Here is a 26289-nt window from a genome sequence, read left to right on the forward strand (position 1 = left end):
CTTTTGCAAGTAAACTTCATGTCATTATATCAGGTAAACTCAACTGGCTGAGGGTCTGGCTGAGGGTGAGGAAAATACGGAATGAATAATGAAACAAGGAAGCCATAAATATCAATACTGTCTCATGATCGGTTATAGAAACAAGGGTCATAGAAGCTTTGCATATTTTTTATTTGCCTTTCATATGCATGTGTTCATTTTTATCTGTTAACCATTTTTCTTCTACTTCTCATTTTTATTTTATATATGTGTTGTTAGTAATTAACAAATTTAAATGTGATACAGACGTAGTGAAGAGAAGGGCCATATGCACCCCAATGTTCATAGCAGCAATGTCCACAATAGCTAAATCGTGGAAGGAGCCAAGATGCCCTGCAACAGATGACTGGATTAAGAAGTTGTGGTCCATATATACAATGGAATATTACTCAGCAATCAGAAAGAACGAGTTCTCAACATTTGCTACAACATGGACGGCACTGGAGGAGATAATGCTTAGTGAAATAAGTCAAGCAGAGAAAGACAACTATCATATGATTTCTCTCATCTATGGAACATAAGAACTAGAATGATCAGTAGGGGAAGAAAGGGATAAAGAAAGGGGGGGTAATCAGAAGGGGGAATGAAACATGAGAGACTATGGACTATGAGAAACAAACTGAGGGCTACAGAGGGGAGGGGGGTGGGGGAATGGGATAGACCGGTGATGGGTAGTAAGGAGGGCACATATTGCATGGTGCACTGGGTGTTATACACAACTAATGAATCATCGAGCCTTACATCGAAAACCGGGGATGTACTGTATGGTGACTAACATAATATAATAAAAAAATCATTATTAAAAAAAAAAACAAATTTAAATGTGATTGCAATTAAATTTGAAGAGATGATTATAATGACTCTTGTGGCTGCTTTTCCTCATTTTGGGAAATGTCTACATTTGCAAAAAGGATAGCTATATCTTAATAGCTATGTATATAGATTTGTTCTGTTGTTGTACAGAAGTACAAATGTGTTTAGAAGAGTATAAATAGAAGTTGAGTATCCAAAGGGGTGAACTATACCAGTTATCAATTTATTGCCTAATTTTCCCCTTATTGCCTGATCTTTGAAAATGGATCTGTGCCCTTTAGATATTTATTCCTTTTAACAGCTGGCACGATGTTAAGCTTTGTCAGGAGAGGATACTGAAGACACATTTCAGGAAGCAAGGGTTTTGGTTCCTGGTTCCAGTATACTCACTCAGCAGGCTCCTGCAAAGCAGGTGGCTTGTCAAGGGCCTGCTTCCCTCGGGGCCCAGGTCCTATAGCACAGGTGGCTATGATGCCCCGTTTAACAGGCAGCTCCTGTAGCCCCTGACTCCTACCAATGAGAGTGGCCAGAGGTTTCTCCCAACACTCCCCACCACAGGCAGTTTTATAGCAGGAGTGCCTCTGGCTCTTGCAGGGCTTGCAGCCTTTCCAGAACTTGGCTCCTACAGCGTGGGAAGCAACTGCACGTGGTTATCTCAGTGTACAATTGTCAGCCGCACCAAACAGCCAGCAGCTTCCCTTGGCACCACCCCACCCCTGCATTGGTTTTTCAGGGCAGTGCCTCCAGTGAGACAACCCTGATAAACAGGGAAGCTGTTTCCCCTCAGGTGGGCTCACAGCAGTGTGTTGCCAGTGAGGTATCTCTCTGAACAGATGCCTCAGCACCCCTACGGTGGCTTTCCAGCAAATTTGAAAGGATGACGTCTGTCATCCAAAGAGCAGATTTCCAACAAATTCTGCCAGTGTAGCACCACAACAACTTCTCTGCCATCTAATAAGCCATGGTTCCGCCTTCGTCAAGAGGGTCTAGATCTCAGGCCCAGGTGGGGCTCCTTCCTTGGGCGTTCTACCTCAGCCCTAAGGTTGGTAACTGCTTTACATCTGCCATGCCTGTATTCTTTAGCGTTCTCTTCACTGCATGCCAGCTCATCTCTTGCTACTCCAGTCCCTTGCCTTAGCTTTAAATTCTTCATGTTAAACTTTTCTTGATCAAATTGCTGTGTACTTTCTCTCATTGGACGCGGACTGATACAGATGCTGAGACCTCATTACCTTCCCTGTAGGACACTGCCTGACATGAATTAGGTACTCCATAAATAAGAAATAGTTCATTGAATAAACAAATAAACATCTTCATAGGGAGAAAGCAGTACGTTTTCTACTAGGACTATGTGAAGGCCAAAAGATACCAAACCAAGTTCCTGTATAGGCTGAACAAGAGTCGAATAGCAACAGAAATTAATAAAGCTGAAAAGAATTCAAGATGTGTTAAGTTTTTCCCTAAGGAATTACAATTTTGACATAGATTTTTTTAAAAATTAAGATTCTCTAGTAGAAAATGGCTAAACACAAATCTTTTTTAAAAAGACAAAGCCTATACATGGAGATTAGTCTCTAATAAACTTCAGAATCTATGAAATCTTTTATTATTATTATTATTACTATTATTTTAAGAGCCAAGTTGCACATTTTTACTTGTCAAAAAGACAAATTTCTACTCTGGGATTTTCAGTATCAGATGAACACTCCCTATTTCATAATATAATTAATAAGCATTTTATTTTAAAAATTTTTCTGTTATCCACAACAGATTTAAAAGATTAAATTTGTTTTTAAAATACACTCACATACACACACACACACACACACACACACCACACAAACCATGGTTCTAACCCTTCAAGAGATAAATATCTCATACAAGAGTTTAACAAATTCACTAATAATTCTAACTTGAGAGAAAGTATGTGGTAAGTACTACAGTAGTTCTGGAATGAAAGGTTTAACGGAAGTTACTGATAGAAACTAGACCTTTAAAGAGCAAACCAGATTTTGGAAAATACTCAGAGGGATGAAGATGGGAGCATTCAAAACACATTTGAAGAAGACCCAAAAAAGTGCTGTTTCAGGCAGACTCAAAAAATTATTGCTAGAAACCTACTAAATATCAGTACTATCCTAAGAGGTAGGTTTACTGTAGTGAATTAATCAAATAAGGTCCCTTCCCTGAGTTTTTAGTAAGTGATAATTAAGTTAAAGAGCAACTAGGTCATAGTATGCACTGAATAATTCTTGGCTGTAACTACTCTTCTCATCATCACCATCCTTTTATGTAAATGGAGAACATGCTAACACATTCAGAACAGATGATCTGAAAATAATATTTGTGAGAAGTGACAATGGCCTGAACTAAGACAATGGGTAGTTGGAATGGAGAACAGGGGTCAAAGAAGAAAGGACAGAGGAGGTAGGAGCTACAGAATTTAGGTGGGGAAAGAAGATGAGATGGGGGGGCAATCCCCAAATCAGCCCCATAGCAAGATAAGTGAATATAATCTAGGAAATTTCATCATAAGAGAAAAACTTGCCTAACTGCAAAATGCAAAAAAAAAAAAAAAAATGTATTGTGCAAAAACATAAATATAAAAAGTACATTTAAAAATAAACCAATTGCTCTCAAGAGTTTTACTAAGGAAACAGAAACAATACATATGTAATTTTTCCTATATTTAAGATTGAGAATCATGAACAGCACAAACTTCAGTCATTCCGCAAAGGAAATACTACAGTAAACCAAAATCTTTCAAGGTTGTTTGGGTGGATATCAGAGGTAGTTGTAGGAACAAAACTCAGAGAACCTAGTGATTGACAATATGCCCCTTAGATAATGACATAATTGTTATATTAAAAACTGATTTCTAAATTAAAAGTCAATTGTTTACTTTTAGGGGACAAGTAGACTAAACCATAAAGCAGAAATACGTGCTTGTTTCCATGAAGAACAGAACGCCTATCACCACAAGAGTTGGAAGATACAAGCACCTCCAGTTCTCCTGCTTAGAAGTTTCCTCTGACTGACCTGCACACATATCTTCAACAGAGTGTCACAGAAGGACTGCAACAGTCCTATTTCCACACTCCATTCACATTCACTTAGCACTGAATGAAAATACAATGTTCAGAGGAGCGGTATACATGTCAAATAATACATTGGTAAGCAGAATTCTTATCTACAGTTTCAGCTGACATAATTGGTTGTTATGGGCTTTGGGAAGAATTAAAAAAATCTAAAAATTGTTCCTAGAATCTCTCCCCGAAAGGTCTTGATAACAATTTTTAACTGCACCACTCTGCTGCAGCTTTAAAAACACAAGGGGCACAAACACACTTCAATAGTCTTAACTAGGAAGCAGACCTGGGTAATCTTTGTTCTCTCACCAACTGTTCAATTCTTAATCTCCAAGAAGATTCTCTGTGCTTCAGGTCTCAGATTAAATGCTGATACAGGTGGCACCATTAAGAGACAAATCAAGAATATGTAAAATCCAGATGGAGAGGTTAAAATCCTCCGGATTCCCCTTCAGTCTAAACCTATAAAATCTACATTTTAATAGCTGATTTTCCAGAGACCACAAGATTTCTTTTTGCATATGCCCTTGATGGAATTAATGAGAGAAGGAGAGAAAAGCATATGCTTAAACGCCTGGGGGCAACTATAACAAAGGAAGAAATTACAGTTTATTAACACAATTCCAGCACTCATAGCACATTGCTTGCTCTAAATATTCCAGAAAGAACATGCACTATACAATCCAATCTCTGTAACTAATGTGCTTATAGACTTTAAGAGGGTGATATTTACCAGCTAAATATTGGTCAAAATAGTAGCTAACATTTAGACATCTGCTTTAAAGAGAAGCATCTCTTCCACCTGCTTCTACAGGCCACAAAGATACACTCTAGTTAACATATTACTGACAGGATGATGAGAAAGCTCCTGTCAGACGCTGGCCAGCCGGGTGTTTGAGACAAAATGCACAGCCCCAGCTGACTAGTTAAAGAAAGTCTGGTGAGGTACAATTATAGAGGCATATGACAAGACTTCATGCTTGACTGATTTGAGAACCAATGACATGACTTTAAACAGCAATCTTCTCTACCTCTGGTCACAAAACAGCAATAAGTCAACTGATATACTCTTGTAATATCATGATTTATTCCTTTGCTTTGAATACATGAGATTTTGGTATGATGTTCTGCTAGTCTGCCAGAGATTCACTTGGGGCTTAAACATCTAGGGCCTGCCTACAGCATGTATAAAATCAGTGTTCTTGTTCAGGATTACCAGGAACACTTCTGTGTGAACTTGATAATGTATATAACAATAGAATAAACACTAAACTGCTTATGCCCCAATTCATTAAACTTACATACAGAAAAATGTAATAACGGGTCCTAACAAAATACCACACTTTAGGGGGTGGGGTGGGATAAATAGGCTATGGGCATTAAGGAGGGCACTTGTGAGGAGCACTGTGTATTGTAGGTAAGTGACGAATCACTAAATTCTACACCTGAAGCTAATATTACACTGTATGTTAACTAACTGGAATTTACATAAAGACTTGAAAACAAACAAAACAAACAAAAAAATACCACAGTTTAATATGGAAGGAAATTCATGAAAAATTTAAAACATATCACTACTCTCGATAGTTTTGCTAATATATCTCAAAACTAATTTTTTTATTCTAAAGTTTATCTCTACAAATTACAAATTATAATTTTAACTACAAACAGTACCTAAGGAAAGGGACCTTTAAGCAGTCTGATTCTCTACTAGTGTATCATCACTACAGCACCCAGCAAGCTGTAAGGTTGACTACCATGATTCTAATAAATTATGGTGTTGAAGAGTAAACCCACACAAACCAAATTTCTAAAACCATAATAAAATTACAAATGTGAAGACACCTTAAGTTATATATGTTCTTACAATAGTTAAAATTTTGGCTGTAGATTTAGAACATGAAAAATGAGTAAAATTTCTTGCATTAATACTAAATATAGTATATTCTTCATGGTATATAAAATAGGAATGTAAAAAGCTTAAAAGCAAGTCAATTCATTAACTATTCCTTCATTGGTGGTTTCAGAGATTTCACTTAATTCTTCCTAAAAAATAGCTTATTTCTAATTTATGTTATAGTACTAGTCTTTGACCTTAAATGTTACTATGCATGGAATTTACAGCAGATATATACATACACATGAATTTTTCAAGTTAGATTCAAGTAAAACAGCTTCCCCCGTATAAGAAGGGTGAGGAGATCCTGAAAGCAAGCTTGAATTATGTTTCTTTTATCAGTCCTACTGTCCCAGGGAATGAACCAAAACAAACCGGGTAACTTAGAAGTGACATCACCATCAAGTTTTCATGAATTTTCCATAAACGATTGGCAGAAGTTTACCTCAAACATAAAAAACAACTCCCTCAATAACACCAAGCTTTTATTAAAATAATTTTAACATTTAACTCAAATAAAATTTAAGGGTAGTAAGCATGTTAATTTTTACTCTAAACTGCAGATCTAGTCTTTTATAAAATCATAGCTAATAATCACTGAATCATCATTGAATGTTATGCAGATACAATTCTAAGGACATCATATATATGTATATTATATATGTGCATATGTATACACATATGTGTTTATACAGCTATACAGACAGATAGATCTCCTTAATCTTTACAACAACCCTATGAGATTAAGACTGATTACTCCCATTCTCCCAGTTTACATGGGAAGAAACTGAGTCAAAGAGAGACTACCCAGTGATTAAGAGGTGCTTATAAATTGCAATAAAGAGAACACCAATATTTTAGAATAGTCATATACTCAGATTTATTCCAAATGTTTTTGTAAATAGGGAAGCTTATACATTCATTCGTATAGCTCACTCCTGCACTTTATTCACATCTCTGCTCAATACTACCCTATTAAAGCAGCTTTCCATGACCACTCTACATAAATTGAAACCTGCCCCTCACACCTTTCATCCTGCACACACTTTATCATTTATCCCTTGGCACTCACCACCAGAAGACATAACCGCTACTTTCATTCACTTATTTCTTTGTTTCATCAGTTCAATATAAGCTCCAAGAGTGTTTCAACTTTGCTTTGCTTACTGCTGGATCTTTACTGCCTAGAAAGTGCTTAGCATATAGTAGGTTTCATGATAAGATTTAATTCCTAGGCCTCTGAGACAGTTTGTACAATCTTTTTAATCTTTAGGACAATAGCGATACAGAAATATTTATAATCTTGAAAAAAATCATGTTTAAAAAATAAGGAGGAAGAGAATGGGGACAAGAATGGTTTTACTTCAATGGTAAATTAAAAATAGCAGAAAAGCAAATATATAAAAATAACTCAGATTCAATTTCTCAATATTATTTTAAGAAAATGTCAATTACCTGTGTCACTGACTTGTGCTTATTCTCTGATTATACTACATCATGTGTTTAAATGGATATGTTTTTCAATATGTAAAATAACATATTTTCAATATTTTTTAAAAAGTGGACATATCAATATTATAATTCAAAATCTCAAAAGTGAAGTTTTTCAAATGTAGAGTAATGGAAATAACCCAAAATTGGAATCAGGACACTCAGTTTCACATTACCTGTCCCTAATTAGCTGTTTGGCCCTGGGGTGGCCACTTAACCTGTTGAAAAATATGCTTCTCATTGTTAAAGACTAAATAGATATGCCAGAGAACTCCTGAAACTGCTGCTAACATACTAAAACTTCATAGAACGAATTTTCATTCCTACTATGGGAGTACAAAACAAAAAAATATTATCTTATTCTTATCAATTAACCAAATTTGTAAGGAAGCAAATTCATGCAACATAACATGTTTTCAATAAATATCTGGTACATTACTAAAAATTATGCTTAAGTTTATATTAAAAATTTTTAAGTCAAAAACATTAAAATTTTAATGCTTACAGTAGAAAATAGTTAGGAAATACTTTAAAATATTTTTCTATGACCGAAGAAAACTCCTATTCTCATTGTCTTTACCACAGTAATAAAGACCTTCCAAAAGAACATTTTAGTGAGTAGCATAAAACCTGTGATTTAAAAAAAAGAATGCTACTTTGACTTTTAAGTTATTATCAGCCTGAAGAGCTCCTCCAAATCAGAACTATTATAGAAGCTACTCCCAAACCACTACTTGGCAACAAAGATGAATCTACCTATTACCAGGTTAGGATAGCAGCTATTATCATGGCCCCTTGATTTCTTTCAAGTAGCTCCAATGGAAAAAGCCACAAGTGAATAATAAAGATCTCATAATAGCTCTTAAGAATTCTTTATATGGTAGAAGGCACTAAAATGAACTCTGGAGAGTTAAAAAGAAAAAAAAAAAACTCTCATCTCCTGATAAGAAAAAATAATTAACCTGACTTAATGCATCTGAGAAGGCCTTCTATAAATCAGACTTTTGTACTTCAAGAGCCAGATTAAAACCATATATCAAAAAAGTATGTAGATATTGTCTCATAAGTACACATAGAACATTTCTAAATCTGCAGAGGTTCGTGGGTCTTTTTGTGAAATGCTCAATACATTCTACTTAAAAGGAGAAGTGTGAAGTACTTACAGTGCTTAATTTACTAGAGGTAATAATGATGCGCCTCTCATGCAACATGCTGGCATACAGTTGCAGCATATTATTCACATCCACGGCAACAAAATATTCTGTAAGATTTCTCTGTACAAGTGAAAAGTAATTGTGTAAGTTAGAGCTCATGGTGATTACGAAGGAAAATATTTTATACATTTACCAACGAGTCTTAAAGTTCAAAGGATGTTATTATTAAAAAATGGTATTCATTAAAATAATTAAATTTAATACTATTCTGCTGCCACACGAAGCATATAACATTCTATTATTATTTGAAACATAATCCTACCCCAGAAAAATGTTTCTCAGAGGGCAATCAGAGGATCATACATTTTCCACTCTCCCTCCCCAAGTACTTATAAAAGAAGCTGATTTCCTGTGCCCTAACTATAGACGTGCTGAATTGTAATCTTTAGAGTATGGCTTCAAGTATCTGATTAAAAAAAAAAAATCCTGATAATTCTTTTATACATTGAACTTTGAGAACTGCTGTTCCAGAAAATACATTTGAGTGTTCTTATGTTTGCCACTCAGTAGGCAACATCACTGTCTGATAGTATGTACTATGTACAAGGCACCCAAAGGATGAGATGGATTCATAAAGCAATCTTTGGTCCTTTATTAAGGAAAACCCCTTGTTTATACCCCATGTCAGACCTTGTCTATGCTCCTATAACCAAATAAATTTTGGTGTTAGCCTGATCAATTTCCTTGATTTAAAGACTTTGTATTATTTTCCCCGCATAAGATCAAAATTGGGATAAGCTACACTAACTCTGACTTTTAGAACTTCTCCTTTTACTTATTTTTAACTTTCTGTACTCAAACTTAAGCATGCCAGAAAGTTATAAAGTAATGAAGAGACTGAATAAGATATGATAATAAAATGAAACTGTAGTATCAAGTAGACTATATAATCTAGGAAGTGAAAACTTTTAGTTGGGCAAGAAAACAAGAAATCCAATAAATAGTTTCTTTGATTTCCAGAAGGCAGAAATTTTACCAAGACAAATTGGTAACGACAGGGCATATAACAGAATCTGTAATACCAGTGAGTGATGTTGAATTTAGTGGGGAGAAATTCATTTGCCGTTTTCTATGTTTAAGGTCTACCTCACCTTCCAATTCAGCTCTTCATATAGATTACTTTTATGGCATTCAACCTTAGTATTTTTCCTGTAATCTCAAAGAAAAATAATTTCTAGATGGAGATATATTTCTCAACACAGAATGCTGTGTTGATAATCTATTTCAGGCCCACATTAAAAACAGCTTCATCTAGTCTTTTCATAGGAGTTATCTGGACTCACCTGTACTAAAAATACCACTGACAGTCTTGGTTTGATATTGGAAAATTTACAATTGTCTCCCCAGACTTCATTCACTCATAACCCACGTACTTTTGGAAACCAAACACTTAGTAGGTTTGAAAACATTTTGGGTAGAACAGTAGAGTTCTGAAAGAAATAGTAAGTATTTCTGGAAACTTATTTTTTTCCTGTTGATGTTTCTTTCACTTTTTATTGAATTATTTCTACTGATTTGTTGTTTCTTTCCAAGGGAAGTTGAAAAAAATTACATAAGAGAAAATTTCCTTTTCACACAGCAACCAAAGCCTATTTGTCACTTCCACTTTCCAGTAAATTTTTCTACAGAATATTAATTTATGATAACTACTAAAACACTGAAACTACTTCTAGTATGGCTACAATTAGGACTCTAAATAAAATGCAAACTTTAGTAATTTTTATGATTTCTTGTAGTACCCCTCAAGCCCTACAAAATATATATCACTTAAATCAAAATCGAGAAATCAAGTACAAGACATTAAGATTTCCATAGAGTTATACAAGTAATCTAAAATGCTACAGTCAGTTCACTAAAGTAACTATGTGTGTGAAAATATTTCCCATTGCTAGTATTTATCCCCTACCAAGCAGAGTCCTCTGAGATATTTCCTCTACCAGGGGAGCTTAGGACCTAATATATATCTGATCCTACTGAACTACTTCAAGTGCTAGAAACAGTTTTTCTCATAAAATTTTCCTTACCCACAACCAGATACTAAGAAGGGAGTAAAGTAGCAGACACATCAAGAAGAAAAAGAGATAACACCATTATTCCTATTTCTTCTTTCTAACAAAACGGATAATTACAATGCATTCTATTTCTTTATACAGAAATCTTCAGGCGTTGAGACCAAAATAAATAAAATTCATATGAGTAGCATTAAAAAATATAGAAAACAGAAAACTTACACTCTCAGGAATTGTTGGGAGTCCAGTTACATCTGGGGCAATGAAGTAGGAATGCTGATAAACAGAAATAAATCACATAGGAAAAGCAGAATTAAAATTTGGTAGCAATACATACAATTTGAAAAAAAATAAGAAAAGATATATCAACTAAATTAATAAATGCCAAGGATTAACATTCAGGATTTGTTGAATTTGAGAGACTCTTGAATAATACAGCAGGTTTATGTGATATTGAACAACAACTTTCTCAGACAAAGAGTTTAGTGCTGGTTAAAAATATTCAATTTTAAAACTGAAATAATCCTGGAAAAAAGTTTATTAAGACAAAAAAGTATATTACTGATACACACACACACACACACACACACACACACAAACACATTTAGGGAGACTGGAAAATAATGAGGTTTGCTTACCTAAGAATATATCAAAATCTATTAAGATAATCTATTAAGATTCCTGAGTTTCTATGGTAAGTCACAGCAAAATTCTCTGGTACATATCAGGTATTTAGAAAGCAGCAACAGGACATAATTTTTAAATATTTAAAACTTTTAAAAATACATAATGATCTCAAAATATGACCTTCATACACCCACTAAACAAATAGTAATTAGCTTCTATAATATTCAAAGCAATACAACAGTTCATAGATCTATTTATATAAAGAGCATATTGTGTATGCCTTCATGTTCCCCAAAATGTTCCCAAGTTTTACCACCCAGAATCAGCACAACTAAATCACCAGAATTGTTTTATTTTCTGTTCATATTAATTGCCAAAATTATTTTCCTATCTTAATCACATAAGGACATAATTACTACTGTCTCATAATTAAAGACTGGAAAAGAAACATTCTAGCCAATACTGGGCACAGTTAACTAGTCAGAACAGGCTAGTTAACACAGTCATAACATATAATTTCCCCGGTAGAAGAACAATTGAGATAAATCACAAGGTTTCAGGAGACCTTGTGACAAAAAAATGTGACAGAACTCTCATGCTGTGAATGCACATTAACATTACTACTACTGACAATGGAGAATATGCATAGATTTGGTCTCTATTAACTACTTTATTTGGAGGGGTTTTTAATAGTACTGTATTTCATAAAACTATGCTCTAAAAGATAGTATAAACAGAAAATATACTCCAAATGATTAATTTTTCTTAAAAGAGTCAAATTAATCATTTCCCAAAGGACTGGAGTGAATCTTAAACACACATTGAAAGAAGTAATTATTTTCTCAATTTAATAGTGATTTTTTAGAAGCCAATGTCCTTTTTAACTCACCGGTACTAGGAAGGGCTGATCTTTCAGAACTTGCTCACTGGCAATAAATATCTCTTGGTTCTTATAATACATGAGAGAAAAAAATGAATATTTTACTTTCATGGGGGAGTTTATACAATTTGCTGTGTATCTGAGACAAACCCATGTAGCCACATTATCCACTGAAAGTAACATTAATTATAAATGCTATTTTAAATGCTGTTTTGCTAACTTTATGCTAGAAAAATCTCAAAGAAAGTATCTTCCTTCTCAACAGAGAGTACAAAATGCTGTGGATAGTTAATGATTTTGAAATGTACTTTCAAAATAAGCATTTACATTAAATATTAACTTTTTATACAATCTCTGTGATATTCTTATGGTTTCAATGTCAGGCCTTGAAAAATTCATGTGTTGGAGCATTCACAAAATATGATATTGTAAGAAAGTATAGTAGTTTCCCGAAGCTTCTCACATTTTTCTATCAGAAATTGTGCCAACAAATAAAATTTTCTTTCCACTCTGTGGAAGAACAAAAGTCCCCAGGATGATCAATCTTAACTGGGTACCATAAAACTAAAACCTTGTTAAGCAGCTGAAGACAAGTGTTTTTGGATCCCAATTCTGCCCATCTTGAACAGCACAGCACTGGGCACAGCACTTTAGTTAGCTCTTGCTGAAATCAAATGAAATTACTAAATGGACTTTACATGAATTTAAGACAATATATTATCAACCAGCTGAATCTGTCAATTCTTCAGATACTGTATTGAGAAAAGGTGTACAAGATTTGAAAGCTACCATAGATCCTGACTCAAAAGTTTACAAGAAGGCTTAAATTATAGAAATGACCATCATACATAGAATAGAACACAGTCACTCAAATTCCCTAAACAAGATTATTTCAGCTATGGTACAAAATACCTTGTCCGCATGAAAGAAAATTTTAATTCACTAACAATCAATATTAGGATAGCTTTCATAGTACATCTAGATATATCATTTCACGTAATCCCCAAACAACTTTCTTAAAAATGGACTCACTCAATTTCTCAAATGAAGAAAAAGAATCATCAAAAGATAGTAACTTTTTTGCTTAACATCACACATTTAGTGACTGTGACTTAAACCAGTATCTTCTATTCTTAGATACTAAGAGGCCTAATAGTTTTTTATTTATGATTCTTACTAATAAAGGTGAAGTGTTTCAATAATCCTGTATTTTAAATTGATTTTTGTAAGCTATTTATTTAGAATAAATGATACTCCAATTTAAAGCCAGAGTACTTTTTAAAAATCTCTCATTAATGCTCTAGAATAGCTACCTTTATTATCTTAGCACCTTTATTTCCTTCACCCTTTAACGAAGTGTTAGAATCATTTTATAAATACAACTCCTTCAAAGAATGACACTTATTTTTTATAATCCAGAGCTTTTCTTTGTTCTTGATATTTTTCCTTGGTCTTTCTACTTCATTCCACTAACCATTAACCTTGTATTCCTTTGGGTCTAGTGACCTAAAAATCTGAGTTTCTCCTTAACTGTTCCTTCCTCTAATTCTTTCACTCAATCTGCTTTCTTCTTTTATACAGTCTATTTGGGCAATTAGACGTTGGCCTCTGCTTTATTCTATGTTCTGTCCTTTAAATAGCTCAAGTATTCCTACAACTATCTCTGCAGATGACTACTATGCCTGGGTTAAAAATTCCATGTTATCCTTAGCTTTCCAGTCTACAATCTCCAAATGACTATTAAATATTTCCACTTTGGCAGTGTGCAACAGAAGAGGGTGCAGACATAAAGGATCACAGGGAAGAAAGAACACTACGCTGTTAACGACACAGGAAAGTTTCACAAAGGTGAGAAATGAGCTAGTTCTAGACTAAAGATGGATAGTCTACAATGAGGCTTTAGTAAAAAAGGAAGGTGTACAAGTGAGAAAGCACAATGTTCATTCAAGAAGATGAACAGAACAATGTGACTGGAGTAGGAAATCAATTTAGGAAAAAAAAAGTGAGAAAAATGAAAAGGTAGACTGAGGCTAGGTAGTGCATGGTCATAAAAGCATGGTGGAAAGTTTGGACAAATTTTTCAGAAAATGGGGAGCTTTTAGGTTTCAGCAAGAAATTTTATATAGTTTAAGGAAGTTTAATCTGACAGACTTTTGTAGAAAGGATTAGAAAGAGAGAATCTAAAGTAAGAACTATTTAAAGTGCTAAGCATCTGAACCAGGTTGCTGACAGTAAAAACAGGAAGAACAGAATAATGTCAGAGAACACTACTATTAAGCAAAATTACAGGAAAAATTTAGGCAAAAAATAAGTTATTACCACACAAAGAATATAATGAAGTAATTTCTTTATTGTGCAAAAAAAGCAAAAGACCTATGAATACGATTAATACACTACAATTTACTTTTTCTTTCAACTTCTCTTGCATCATTATATATTTTTTTCTTTCTTATAAGTGGTACCACTTACCATTATATTGGAAGAACTAAAATGAATATAAATAAATTTTAACATTTTATTTGGTATGCTGAATATTAATGAAAACATCCACATTTGTGATCACTAACTTTGAACATTTACAGAATCTCCCAAAATACTAATGTGCTCATTAAAATTTTCAGCAGTAACTAATCTACACCACCACAGGCTTACTGTTTGACAACTTCAATCATATTTTCAGTGTTTGGTGTTTATAAGAGAAGATTGATTACAGTGTGGGGAAAGAAGAAGAAACTTTCCACCCACAATTCTTATCATATGGTTAGTTATATGTGATACTTCGAATTCTTATTTATGCACTGTTTTCATTTTATGAGGGCTATTTGTGTGTGTGTGTGTATGTTTCCTTATTATGGATAGAGTTCACCTGAAAATCAGTATTCCTCACAAAATATTCTCACAGATTTGTTTACTTCTAGTGTAAAATAAAAAATTCTGTGATTTAAGAACTACAAAAATGTACATCTACTATATGTTATGATAGTTGAAGCATGGCAAAAAGTCCCAATATCATCATATAGTAATGTTATTACTAGCACTGACGTTTCCCTGGTGTCAGAGTTTCTTGAAGGTGCATGTGCTCTCAAATGAGAAAGTGCTATGACAAAAAAATCAATTAACAGCTGAATACTTACCACACTCAAACTGACAGGAGTGTTTGCCTTTGGTACTGGGTGGCTATAGAGTGATTTGAGAGTTTCATTCAAATCATTTTCCTAGAGTAAAATTTAAAAAGTACATTTTACAAATGAATTATATACTAAGGAATATAATTAAAACTACTTGATGAATCATGCACTGTGCCTTTTCATATTAGACATGTTATACACAACTGATTACACAAGAATGTTTCAAATAAAAAATTGAAATATTTAAATTTAATAAATATGGAAAAGATAAATATCTTTATCCAGAAAGCATAATGGCAATATCTCTATTTAGTATAAATCCATATTTGGCAAAACTTCATTATTATAAAATACACCGATGCTATCTATAGAAGAAATCATTTAAATCATTAAATCCAAGAACAATGGGGTTGAATAAAAATAACAACACTACTTTTTATCAGATCGCTGAATGCTTTCATTTTCCATTTTAATTTTAAAATCTTCAACCTAATTTTTAAGGAATAGATACAATTTAGTATGATCATTGTACTAAGATACAACATACAGGTTATTCTAAATAGTTCTTTTCTGAACAGCTACCAGTCACCACTTGACCCACAATAAGTGGGATTAAATAAAATCTGTAATACATCTACTTCCTAGGATATGTATAATAATGTACCTTCATATGTGCACTCACTTTTTCTGAATTACACATATAAACCCAGTAATAAATATATGAAGGTAGCTTTTTATATACATGATTTTTATTCTCTCTTAAAATGTTCAGGTGGAGACAATATACCAAAGGAAATGCCAATTGTTCAATAAAGGTAATAATTAATTTTAAGGAATTTGGATATAAGACACATTAACTTCTCACAATTTGTCTTATAAATTAACTAACAAACCTTAATAATTCCAATTTTTCTAAATGTTTGCGAAGTGTACACTCAAAACTGCCTATCTGGAATTCTCCTTAGAATGAGTTAAAAGAAAAGACTATAGAATTTATCTCTTGACCATTTAAGCAATAAAATATATCCACAGAATATTCTGGATGATATTAATGCCCTGCCTATACAAAATTCCTATGGCTACATGAGGTTTTTTAAAGTCTAGCTTTTAAAATTTCTTTATACTTGCCTGATGTTGATCAGGTAAGGATAACTTCAATTATAAAATCTAAATATTAATCTATATAGCCTGTGGCACTGGATTAAAAATAAAAAGAAAAAATATTACAATTATAGATTTACTTCTGGTTATTTAATTAATACTGTGAACCTACAATATATTTTCCTCTAATTAGGAACATAAATGTAGTCTCTCTTATTCCCTCATTTCAGAAAACTAAAGTTATAAGGATTTGCTCACAGTATTGTCTTTTATATATTCCAGTATTACTGATGGTCTCAGAGAGAATGACATATTATAGATACATAAGCATTAATTTAACAGTAAGAGTTTCTAAAAGTAAAGTACTCAAAATTTGGATGACTAATAGAATTAATGCTGATTCCACAGGCATATTCACAAAAACGAAGAACAAGAAATAATCGCAAAGTAGAATTCTGGTTTTAAGTTTCCATTGCTATAATTAAATATATTTTTATTTCCAGTTATTTTCCTAGGAAAATGACTGTATAGCTTCAACATAAAATTGTTCAAGTGTAAAATGACTTTCTAATGAATATTTCACAGAATTAAGTACGTCAAGTGTAGAGGGGGAAATATTTACAACACATGCACAAAAACACCTGAACTTTTGACAAATACCAAAACCTTGCTATTATAATGATAACATTTGATTGCCAAATTAGGAGATTACTTACCAGAAGTGTAAAAGGAGTATCTTAATTCAATAATAATACATTTAAATTCTATTTAATAAAAAGTATCTGGAGTAGTATTTGTGCTAAATTCAGGTTTTGTTTTGTTTTTTAATGATATTTACTTCGAAATCTCAAAAGATGAGTGTTCTATCAGTAATCATGAGTGCTGACATAATCTTGAAAGACAACTATGTAGGGTTATCTTCTGGAAAATTTGAGTGGTTCAAAATATTTGGATAGTACATTATGTGTAGGAAAGAAGGAGCAGATCAGCCAGGAAGAATACCAGAAAACAGATCATGGAGCTTCTTATATGTCAGGCTGCACCCAAGTTTAGATTTTATTCTAAGAGAAAAAAGGAAGCTATGAGAAGACGGTAAGCAGTGTAATGATATAATCAGGTTTCAAAAAGAACATCCTTATAGATCAAAATATAGTAGTACTTATAGCTATGAGTATGTATGAAATGCCCATAAATGTATAGAAAGAAGAGAAAACTAAGACTATAAAATAAGAATATCAAAGTTTTAGGTATACATAGGAGAAAAAGATCACAGAAAGACTTAGTATATAGCTAGAAACAAAAGAAAAACAATGTCAGGCCAATCCAGAAAAATACAATCTCAAGAGTAATAGAGTATCAAATGAGAATTTTTTTTAAGAACGAATTTATTTATTTTTTTATTATTTATTTATTTATTTATTTTAGAGAGAACATGTGCAAGCAGGGGGAGAAGCAAAGGGGAGGGTGAGGGAGGAAGGGAAAAAATCTCAAGCACACTCCTCACTGAGAATGGAGTCCAACATGGGGCTCAATCTCATGACCCAGAGATCATGACCTGAGCTGAAACCATGAGTTGACACTTAACCAACTGAGCCACCTAGGTGCACCTCAAATGAGAATTTAAAAAAATAACAAAAGGATAGAAAATATACCCTGAATTTAAAAATTAGAAAACAATAAAAGGGAATCATTAAAATTTTGTTAAAAATTTTTATTTGAATTAAATTTCATAAAATAGCACAGTTCATATCTTAGTAAATTAGCTCTTGTAAAAAACATCAAACAATGATTAAGGGGAAAAATTTACAAATATCATCCTAGAAATGTTGATTAATTCAAAAGCACACTTCAGCATTTTCATTTTTATTTTTAAGGAAAAAAAAAAGATACGGGGTGCCTGAGTGGCTCAGTTAGTTAAGTGTCTGCCTTCAGCTCAGGTCATGATCCCAGAGTCCTGGAATTGAGACCCGCGTCAGACTCCTAGCTCAGTGGAGAGCCTGGTTCTCCCTCTGCCTGCTGCTCCCCCTGCTTGTGCTCTCTCTCTCTCTCACTCTCGCTTTATCTCAAATAAATAAATAAATAAAATCTTTTTAAAAAAAAGATAAAGACCTAAATGTAAGAGCTAAAACTAAAATTCTTAGAAGAAAACATATGGGAAAAGCATCATGACACTGAATTTGTAATTTCTTGACATGACACTGAAAGCAACAAAAGAAAAAATACATAACTGAACTTCATGAAAATTAAAAACTTTTGTGGATCAAAGGATACAATCAACAAAGTAAAAAGGAATGGAAGAAAATATTTACAAATCATATATCTAATAAGGGATTAATATCTGAATATATAAAGTACCCCTGCTACTCAACAACAAAACATGCTTAAAAATGGGCAAAGAACTTGAACAGATATTTTTCCAAAGAAAAGCAAATGACCAATAAGCACATGAAAATACTCTACATCAGGAATCATTAAAGAAATGCAAATCAAAACCACAATCATATATCACTTCACTGAACCCATTAGAATGGCCATTATAAAAACAAAACAAGGAGGCATTTCAAGAGGGCAGCATAAGCCCTGAATTCACCTCCTCCTATGGACACAGCAAATCTACAGCTACATGTGAAATAATTCCCCCAGAAAAAAACCTGAAAACTAGCTGAATAGCTCCTGCACAACAAAGAATAAAAGAAACACATTGAGGGGCGTCTGGGTGGCTCAGCCGTTAAGCATCTGCCTTCGGCTCAGGGCGTGATCCCGGCGTTCTGGGATCAAGCCCCACAACAGGTTCCTCCGCTGGGAGCCTGCCTCTTCCTCTCCCACTCCCCCTGCTTGTGTTCCCTCTCTCACTGGCTGTCTCTCTCTGTCAAATAAATAAATAAAATCTTTAAAAAAAAAAAAAAAGAAAGAAAGAAACACCTTGAGGAATGTAGAAGAGGCAGAGATACGGTCTCATCCAAAACCCCACCCACCACGCGGTGACCCACAATCAGGAGGGATCTTAAGCAGTTTCTCCCTGATAAGTAAGGGACTTGTTACACACATCAGGCACTTCAACCCTTCTGACCTACACTACAGAGATGAGCTCCCCAAATGTCTGGCTTTGAAAACCAACAGAGCTTACATCTAGGAGAACAAAGAGTTGTAGGGAATAGAGCCTCTACTCTTAAAGAACTTGTGCACAGACTCACTTGCCTTGGGACCAAGCACAAAAGCAGCAGTATGAAGAGCACCCGGACCTACATGAAGGCGATTGATTTGCTAATCTTAAAGCATCTGTCAGAGGAGGAGGAGCTTATTCAAACTGTCTCCAGGATAGAGGTGCTGGTGGGTGTCATTTTTGCTTTCTCCCTCTAACTTTCTAGTGCTCGTGGGCACATCCTGGCCCTGTACCATCCCTGCAGCCGCACCAGAACCAGAAGGAATTCACAGCCTACACAGGGAATGCCCCTTGAACACCTGGCTCTCATGGCCAGGGGGAATTATGTTTCTGGGCCCCACAGGTCTAAAATAATAGAAGAGAAAGTTATTGACAGGCTACTACAAATTTCCTATTTATTTACCCTGGAGCTTCTACTGAGAGGCACACTTTAGGATTACCACACATCTAGAAGCTATCAACGTACTATCAGTGAACACAGACCAGGGGATATCATCTTTGCACTCTCCCTCAGCCTTGCTGCAGTTTGCTGGTACCTCCCTGAAAGGAGTTCATACGCTTGTGTGAAGCCACACTTTTTGCCACCATCATCAAAGGTACATCTCCAAATTGACTGGTCTGAAGACCATCACTCTTTCTGATTGCTGTCCCGCAAAACTATTTATTTACACACCTTTAAACCTGCTGCCTGAGGGTCTAGCTTCCAACCAGCCTGAAACTAGGGGCTGATAGATCCCTCCCTCTGGAACATTCAGGGAATGCGGCACTATCTCAACAACTAGGAGGTATCAATAATACATGAGGCTGCTTAGACAATTACAAAGGTTCAAGAGACAACCAAGAGGTAGAGCAGGGTTGTATGATAAGGTTCATCCACACAAGGTCATTCTTTCAAGAATGAGAGAGAGAGCTGTTTTATCTAATGTATAGAATAGAAAGCCAACCAAAATGAGGAAACAAGAATATATTCCAAATGAAAGAACAAGATAAAGTTCCAGGAAAAAAACCTACAAGAAGTGGAGATGAGTAATTTACCTGATAAAGAGCTCAAAGTAATGGTCATAAAGACACTCTCTAAATTGGGAGAAGACTGGATGAACACAGAAAGAACTTCAAAATGATAGAAAATATAAGAAAGTACCAAATATAAGTCATAGAACAATAACTAAACTGAAAAATACACTAGAGGGGTTCAACAGCAGACTAGAATCAGTGATCTGGACTCAGGGCAGTGGAATTCCCCCAAACAAATCAGCAAAAAGAAAAAAATAATTTTAAAAAGTAAAGATAACTTAAAGGACCTGTGGACAATATCAGGCAGAATAACATCCATATTAAAGAGGACAGAAAACTTATTTGAAACTTATTTGAAAAAATAAGAGCTGAAAACGTCCCTAACCTGGGGAAGAAAACAGGAATCCAGACCCAGGAAGCCCAGAGACTTTCAAACAAGATGAACCTAAAGAAACAGATACCAAGAAATATAACAAAATAACAAAATTTGGAAAGTCTGAAAAGCAGCAACAGAAAAACAATTTGTTACAAAGGAACCCCCATAATGCTATCAGCAGATTTCTCAGCAGAAACTTTGTAGGCCAGAGGAAAATGGCATGACATTCAAAGTGCTGGGGAAAAACAAACAAACAAACCTCCAACCAAGAATACTTTACCTAGCAAGGTTATCACTCAAATTTGAAGTAGGGATAAAGAGCTTTCCAGACAAACAAAAGCTAAAGGAACTCAACACCACTAACCTGGTCCTACAAGAAATGTTAAAGAGATTTCTCTATGCTGAAAAGAAAGGGTAATAATTATTAAGAAAATGTATGAGAATCTCATTGGTAAATATACTGTAAAGGTAGTAGATTAAATACTTATAAAGCTAGTTTGAAGGTTAAAGTGCAACAGTACTAAAAATAACTATAACTACAATAATTAGTTAAGGGAACAGCAGTAAAAATAACTATAACTACAATAATTAGTTAAGGGATATACAAAATAAAAATATTTAAAATTGACATCAAAGACATAAAACATGGGGGTACCAGGGTGGCTCAGCTGGTTAAGTGTCTGACTCTTGATTTTGGCTCAGGTCATAATCTCAAGATCATGAGATCAAGCCCTGCGTCAGGCTCCATGTGCACTGAGTGTGGACCCTGCTTATGATTCTCTCTCTCTCTCTCTGCCCTTCCCTACATGCATTCTCTCACTAAAAAAATAAAAATAAAAAATAAAACATGTTTTTATGGGAAGCAGGTAAAAATTTAGTTTTAAAATGCATTCAAACTTGAGTTGCTATCAACTTAAAATACACTATTACATATATAAGCTGTTATATGTAAGCCTCATCGTAACCAGAATAGATTCACAAAAGAACATGAAAAAGGAATCGAAGTATACAGCAATATAAACCCGTCAAACCAATAAGTTAGAAAGCAAGAGAAGACCAAAACAGAGAGGAACTACAAAATAGCCAGAAAACAATTAAACAAAATGACAATAATTACATAAGTATATATAATTACTTTAAATGTAAATGGACTAAATTCTCCAATCAAGAAATACAAAGTGGCTAAATAATTGAAAAAAAAAAAAAAAAAAAGAACTAGGCCCATCTATATGCTGCCTACAAGAGACTCATATCATATGCAAGAACACACACAGACTGGAAGTGAAGAAATGGAAAAAGATATTTCATGAAAAAGGAAACCAAAAGGAAGTGTGGTAGCTATTCTTATATCAGACAAAATAGGCTCTGAAACAAAGAATGTAATAAAAGACAAGGTTGGGCATTACATAATGACAAAGGAGTCGATCCAACAAGAAGATATAACATTTGTAAAGAGAGAAATTGACAGCAATACAATAATAGCAGGAAATATTAATAACCCAGTAACATCAAAGAACAGATTATCTAAAGAGGAAATCAGTAAGAAACACTGACCTTAAGAGACACATTAGATCAGATGGGCTATATATATAAAGAACATTCCATCCCCAAACAGCAGAATACACATTCTTTTCAAGTGTACATGAAACAATCTCCAGGATATTTCATATGTTAGGCTATAAAACAAGTCTCAATATATTCAAGAAAATGGAAATCACATCAAACATCTTTTCCAACCAAAATGGTATGAAAGTAGATGTCAATTGCAAGAAGAAAACCAGAAAAATCACAAATATATGGAGATTAAACAACATACTACTGAACGACCAGTGGCTCAACAAAGAAATTAAAAAAAAGAAAAAAAAAACCTTGAGACAAATGAAAATACAACACACTAAAATCTATAGGATGTAGCAAAATAGGTCTAAAGTTTACGGTGATATAAACCTACCACATGAAACATGAAAAATACCACAAACACTAACTTCCCACCTAAAAAAAGAAAAAAAAATGAAGCCCCAATTTAGTAGAAGGGAGGAAATAATAAACATTAGAACACATATAAATGAAACTGGGGCTAAAAAGGCAATAGAAAAGATCAGTGAAACTAAGAGTTGGTTCTTTAAAAATAGAAACAAAATTGACAAACCTTTAGCTAGGCTTACAAGGAAAAAGAAAGAGTTCTCAAATAAATAAAATCAAAAATAAAAGAAGATACAACCCACACCAAAGGAATACATAAATGATCATAACAGATTACTAAAAACAAATTTATGCCAACCAATTCAACAGCTTAGAAGAAATGGATACATTCCTACAAATTTACAATTTTCCAACCGAATCATGAAGAAATAGAAAATCTAAATAGACTGATTACTAGTAGGGAGACTGAATCAGTAATCAAAAAACTCCCAAGAAAGAAAAGTCCAAGACCAGATGGTTGCTCATGTGAATTCTACCAAATATTCAGAGGATTTAATATCAATCTCCTTGAACTCTCCAAATAACTGAAAAGGAGGGAATGCTCCCAAACTCATTTTATGAGGTAAACATTATCCTGATACCAAAACCAAGCAAAAACAACACAAAAAAGAAAATTACAAGCCAATATCCCTGAAACAGAGATGTAAAAATCCTCAACAAAATACAAGCAAATCAAATTCAACAGTACATTAAGAGAATGATTCACCATAATCAAGTGGGATTTATTCTAGGGATGCAAGGGTGGTTTAACATCTGCAAATCAATTGATGTGATATACCACATTGACAAAATGAAAGATAAAAATTATATGATCATTTCAATAGATGCAGAAAAAGCATTGACAAAATTCAACATCAATTTATGATAAAAACCCTCAACAAAGTGGGTACAGACAAAACATACCTCAATATAATGAAGGCCATATATGACAAGTCCACAGCTAATATCATACTCAACAGTACAAAGCTGAAAGCTTTTCCTTTAAGATCAGGACTAAGACAAGTATGCCCACTCTCACCACTTTCATTCAAAATAGTACTGAAAGTCCAAGCCAGAACAAGTAGGCAGGAAAAAGAAATAAGAGACATCCAAGTTGGAAAGGAAGAAGTAAACTATCATTATTTGTAGATGACATGATTTTCTATAGAGAGAGGAAACCCTAAAGATGCCACTAAAAAAACTTGTTAGAACTGATAAACAAATTCAGCAAAGTTGCAGGATACAAACTCAAAATACAAAAATCTGTTGTGTTTCCATACTAACAGTGAACTATCAGAAAGAGAAATCAAGAAACCAATCCCATTTATAATTGCATCAAAAGAATAAAATACCTAGGAAAAAATTTAACCAAGGAGGTAAAGACCTATACATTAAAAACTATAAGACACTGATGAAAGAAACTGAAGACACTATAAATGGAAAGATAATCTGGTCTTGTGGATTAAAAGACCACATTGAAATATCCATTTTACCCATTTTATCTACAGATTCAATATAATCCCTATCAATGTTCTAATGTCATTTTTCACAGAATTAGAACAAATAATTCTAAAATTTGTATGGAACACAAAAGATCCCATACAGTCAAAGGAATCTTGAGAAAGTACAACAAAGCTAAAGGTATCACATTCCTGATTTCAAACTATATTACCAAGATATAGTAATCAAAACAGTATGCTACTGGCACAAAAATAGACACAAAAATCAATGGGATGGAACAGAGAGCCCACACATACATGGTCAATTAATTTATGGCAAAGGAGGCAAGAATATGGATAAAGGACATTCTCTTTAATAAATGGTGTTGGGAAAACTAGACAGTCATATGCAAAAGAATGAAACTAGATCACTATCTTATACCATACACAAAAATTAACTCAAAATCAGTTAAAGCAGAAACTATAAAACTCCTTAAAAAAAAAAATATGCAGTAAGCTCCTTGACATTGGTCTTGGAGATAATTTTTGGATCTGACTTCAGAGTCAATGGCAACAAAAGCAAAGAAAAAAGAAAGAAAGAAAGAAAGAAAGAAAGAAAGAAAGAAAGAAAGAAAGAAAGAAAGAAAGAAAGAAAGAAAGAAAAAGAAAATGAGACTACATCAAACTAAAAAGTACAGTGAAAGAAACCATCAACAAAATTAAAAGGTAATATACTGAATAGAAGATATTTGCAAATCATGTATCCAACAAGAGTTTAAGATCCAAAATACATAAAGAACTCATACAACTCAATAACAAAAAAAAAATAATAATAATAAACAATGATTTAAAAATGGGCTGAAGATCTGAATAGAGATTTTTCCAAAGAACACATACAGATTGCCAAAAGGCACATGAAAAGATGCTCAACATCACTAATCATTAGGGAAATGCAAATCAAAAGCACAATGAGTTACCAACCTCATAACTGTCATAATGGTTATTGCAAAAAGGACAAGATACAACAAGTCTAGACAAGGATGTGGAGAAAAGGATGTGTACCCTTGTGCACTATTGCTAGAAATATAAACTGGTGCAGCCACTATGGAAAACAGTTTGGAGTTTCCTCAAAAAATCAAAACTATAACTGCCATGTGATCCATCTCTGGGTATTTATCTGAAGAACAAAAGAACACTAATTTGAAAAGATATATGCACCCCTATGTCCACTGTGGCATGATTCACAATAGCCAAGATATGGAAACAACCTAAGTGTCCATTAATGGATGAATGGATAAAGAGATGGTGTCACGCACACACATGTGCACACACACACAAACACACACACACACACAGACACACACACGGAATACTACTCAGCCATAAAAAAGAACAAAATCTCTCCATTTGTGACAACATAAATGGACACTGAGGGCACTTATGCGAAGTGAAATAAGTCAGAGCAAGACACACAACATATGATTTGACTTACATGTGGAATCTAAAAAACAAAGCAAACAGACGAAACAAAACAAAATAAAACTCAGATATAGAGAACAGATTAGATTGATGGTTGTTGGAGGGGTAAAGGTTGGGGGATGGGTGAAAAGAGTGAAGGGATCAAGAGGTCCAAGCTTCCACTTACAACATAAATAAGTCAAGGGCATATAATGTACAGCACGATGACTGTAGTCAATAATATTGTATTGTGAATTTGAAAGATACTAAGAAAGTAAATCTTAAAAGTTCCCATCACACACACACACACAAAATCTGTAACTTTGTATAGTTGGTAATGACAGATGTTAACTAGAGTTACTATGATAATATTTCACAATGTACACAAATGTCAAATCATTATGCTGTACACCTGAAATTAATATACTGTAGGTAAATAATACTTCAACAAAACAAAAACGAAACAGAAAATAGCAGGTGTTGGGGAGGAGGTAGGGAAATTGGAACTCTGTGCACTGCTGCTGGAAATGTAAAATGGTGACACCAAGTGAAAAATATTATGGCAGTCCTTCAACATAGAATTACCATA

The 26289-nt window shown here is 33.8% G+C and overlaps 1 protein-coding gene across 2 annotated transcripts in view; it reads right to left on the bottom strand.

Annotated features, from left to right (window-relative positions):
- Positions 1 to 26289, bottom strand: part of DENND1B (DENN domain containing 1B) — a 243457-nt gene that overhangs the window by 107665 nt on the left and 109503 nt on the right. Inside the window, exons 7-10 of one of the 2 annotated variants that reach the window (XM_040636411.1) lie at positions 15194 to 15274; positions 12069 to 12128; positions 10775 to 10828; positions 8493 to 8603 (exon numbers count right to left, since the gene is read on the bottom strand). In XM_040636411.1, coding sequence (XP_040492345.1) covers positions 8493 to 8603; positions 10775 to 10828; positions 12069 to 12128; positions 15194 to 15274 — 306 coding nt within the window. The remainder of the gene's footprint in view (positions 1 to 8492; positions 8604 to 10774; positions 10829 to 12068; positions 12129 to 15193; positions 15275 to 26289) is intronic. The other variant, XM_040636412.1, reaches the window with a different exon arrangement.

This window comes from Ursus maritimus, unplaced genomic scaffold (assembly GCF_017311325.1).
Source record: "Ursus maritimus isolate PB19 unplaced genomic scaffold, ASM1731132v1 scaffold_2, whole genome shotgun sequence".
Lineage (NCBI taxonomy): Eukaryota > Metazoa > Chordata > Mammalia > Carnivora > Ursidae > Ursus > Ursus maritimus.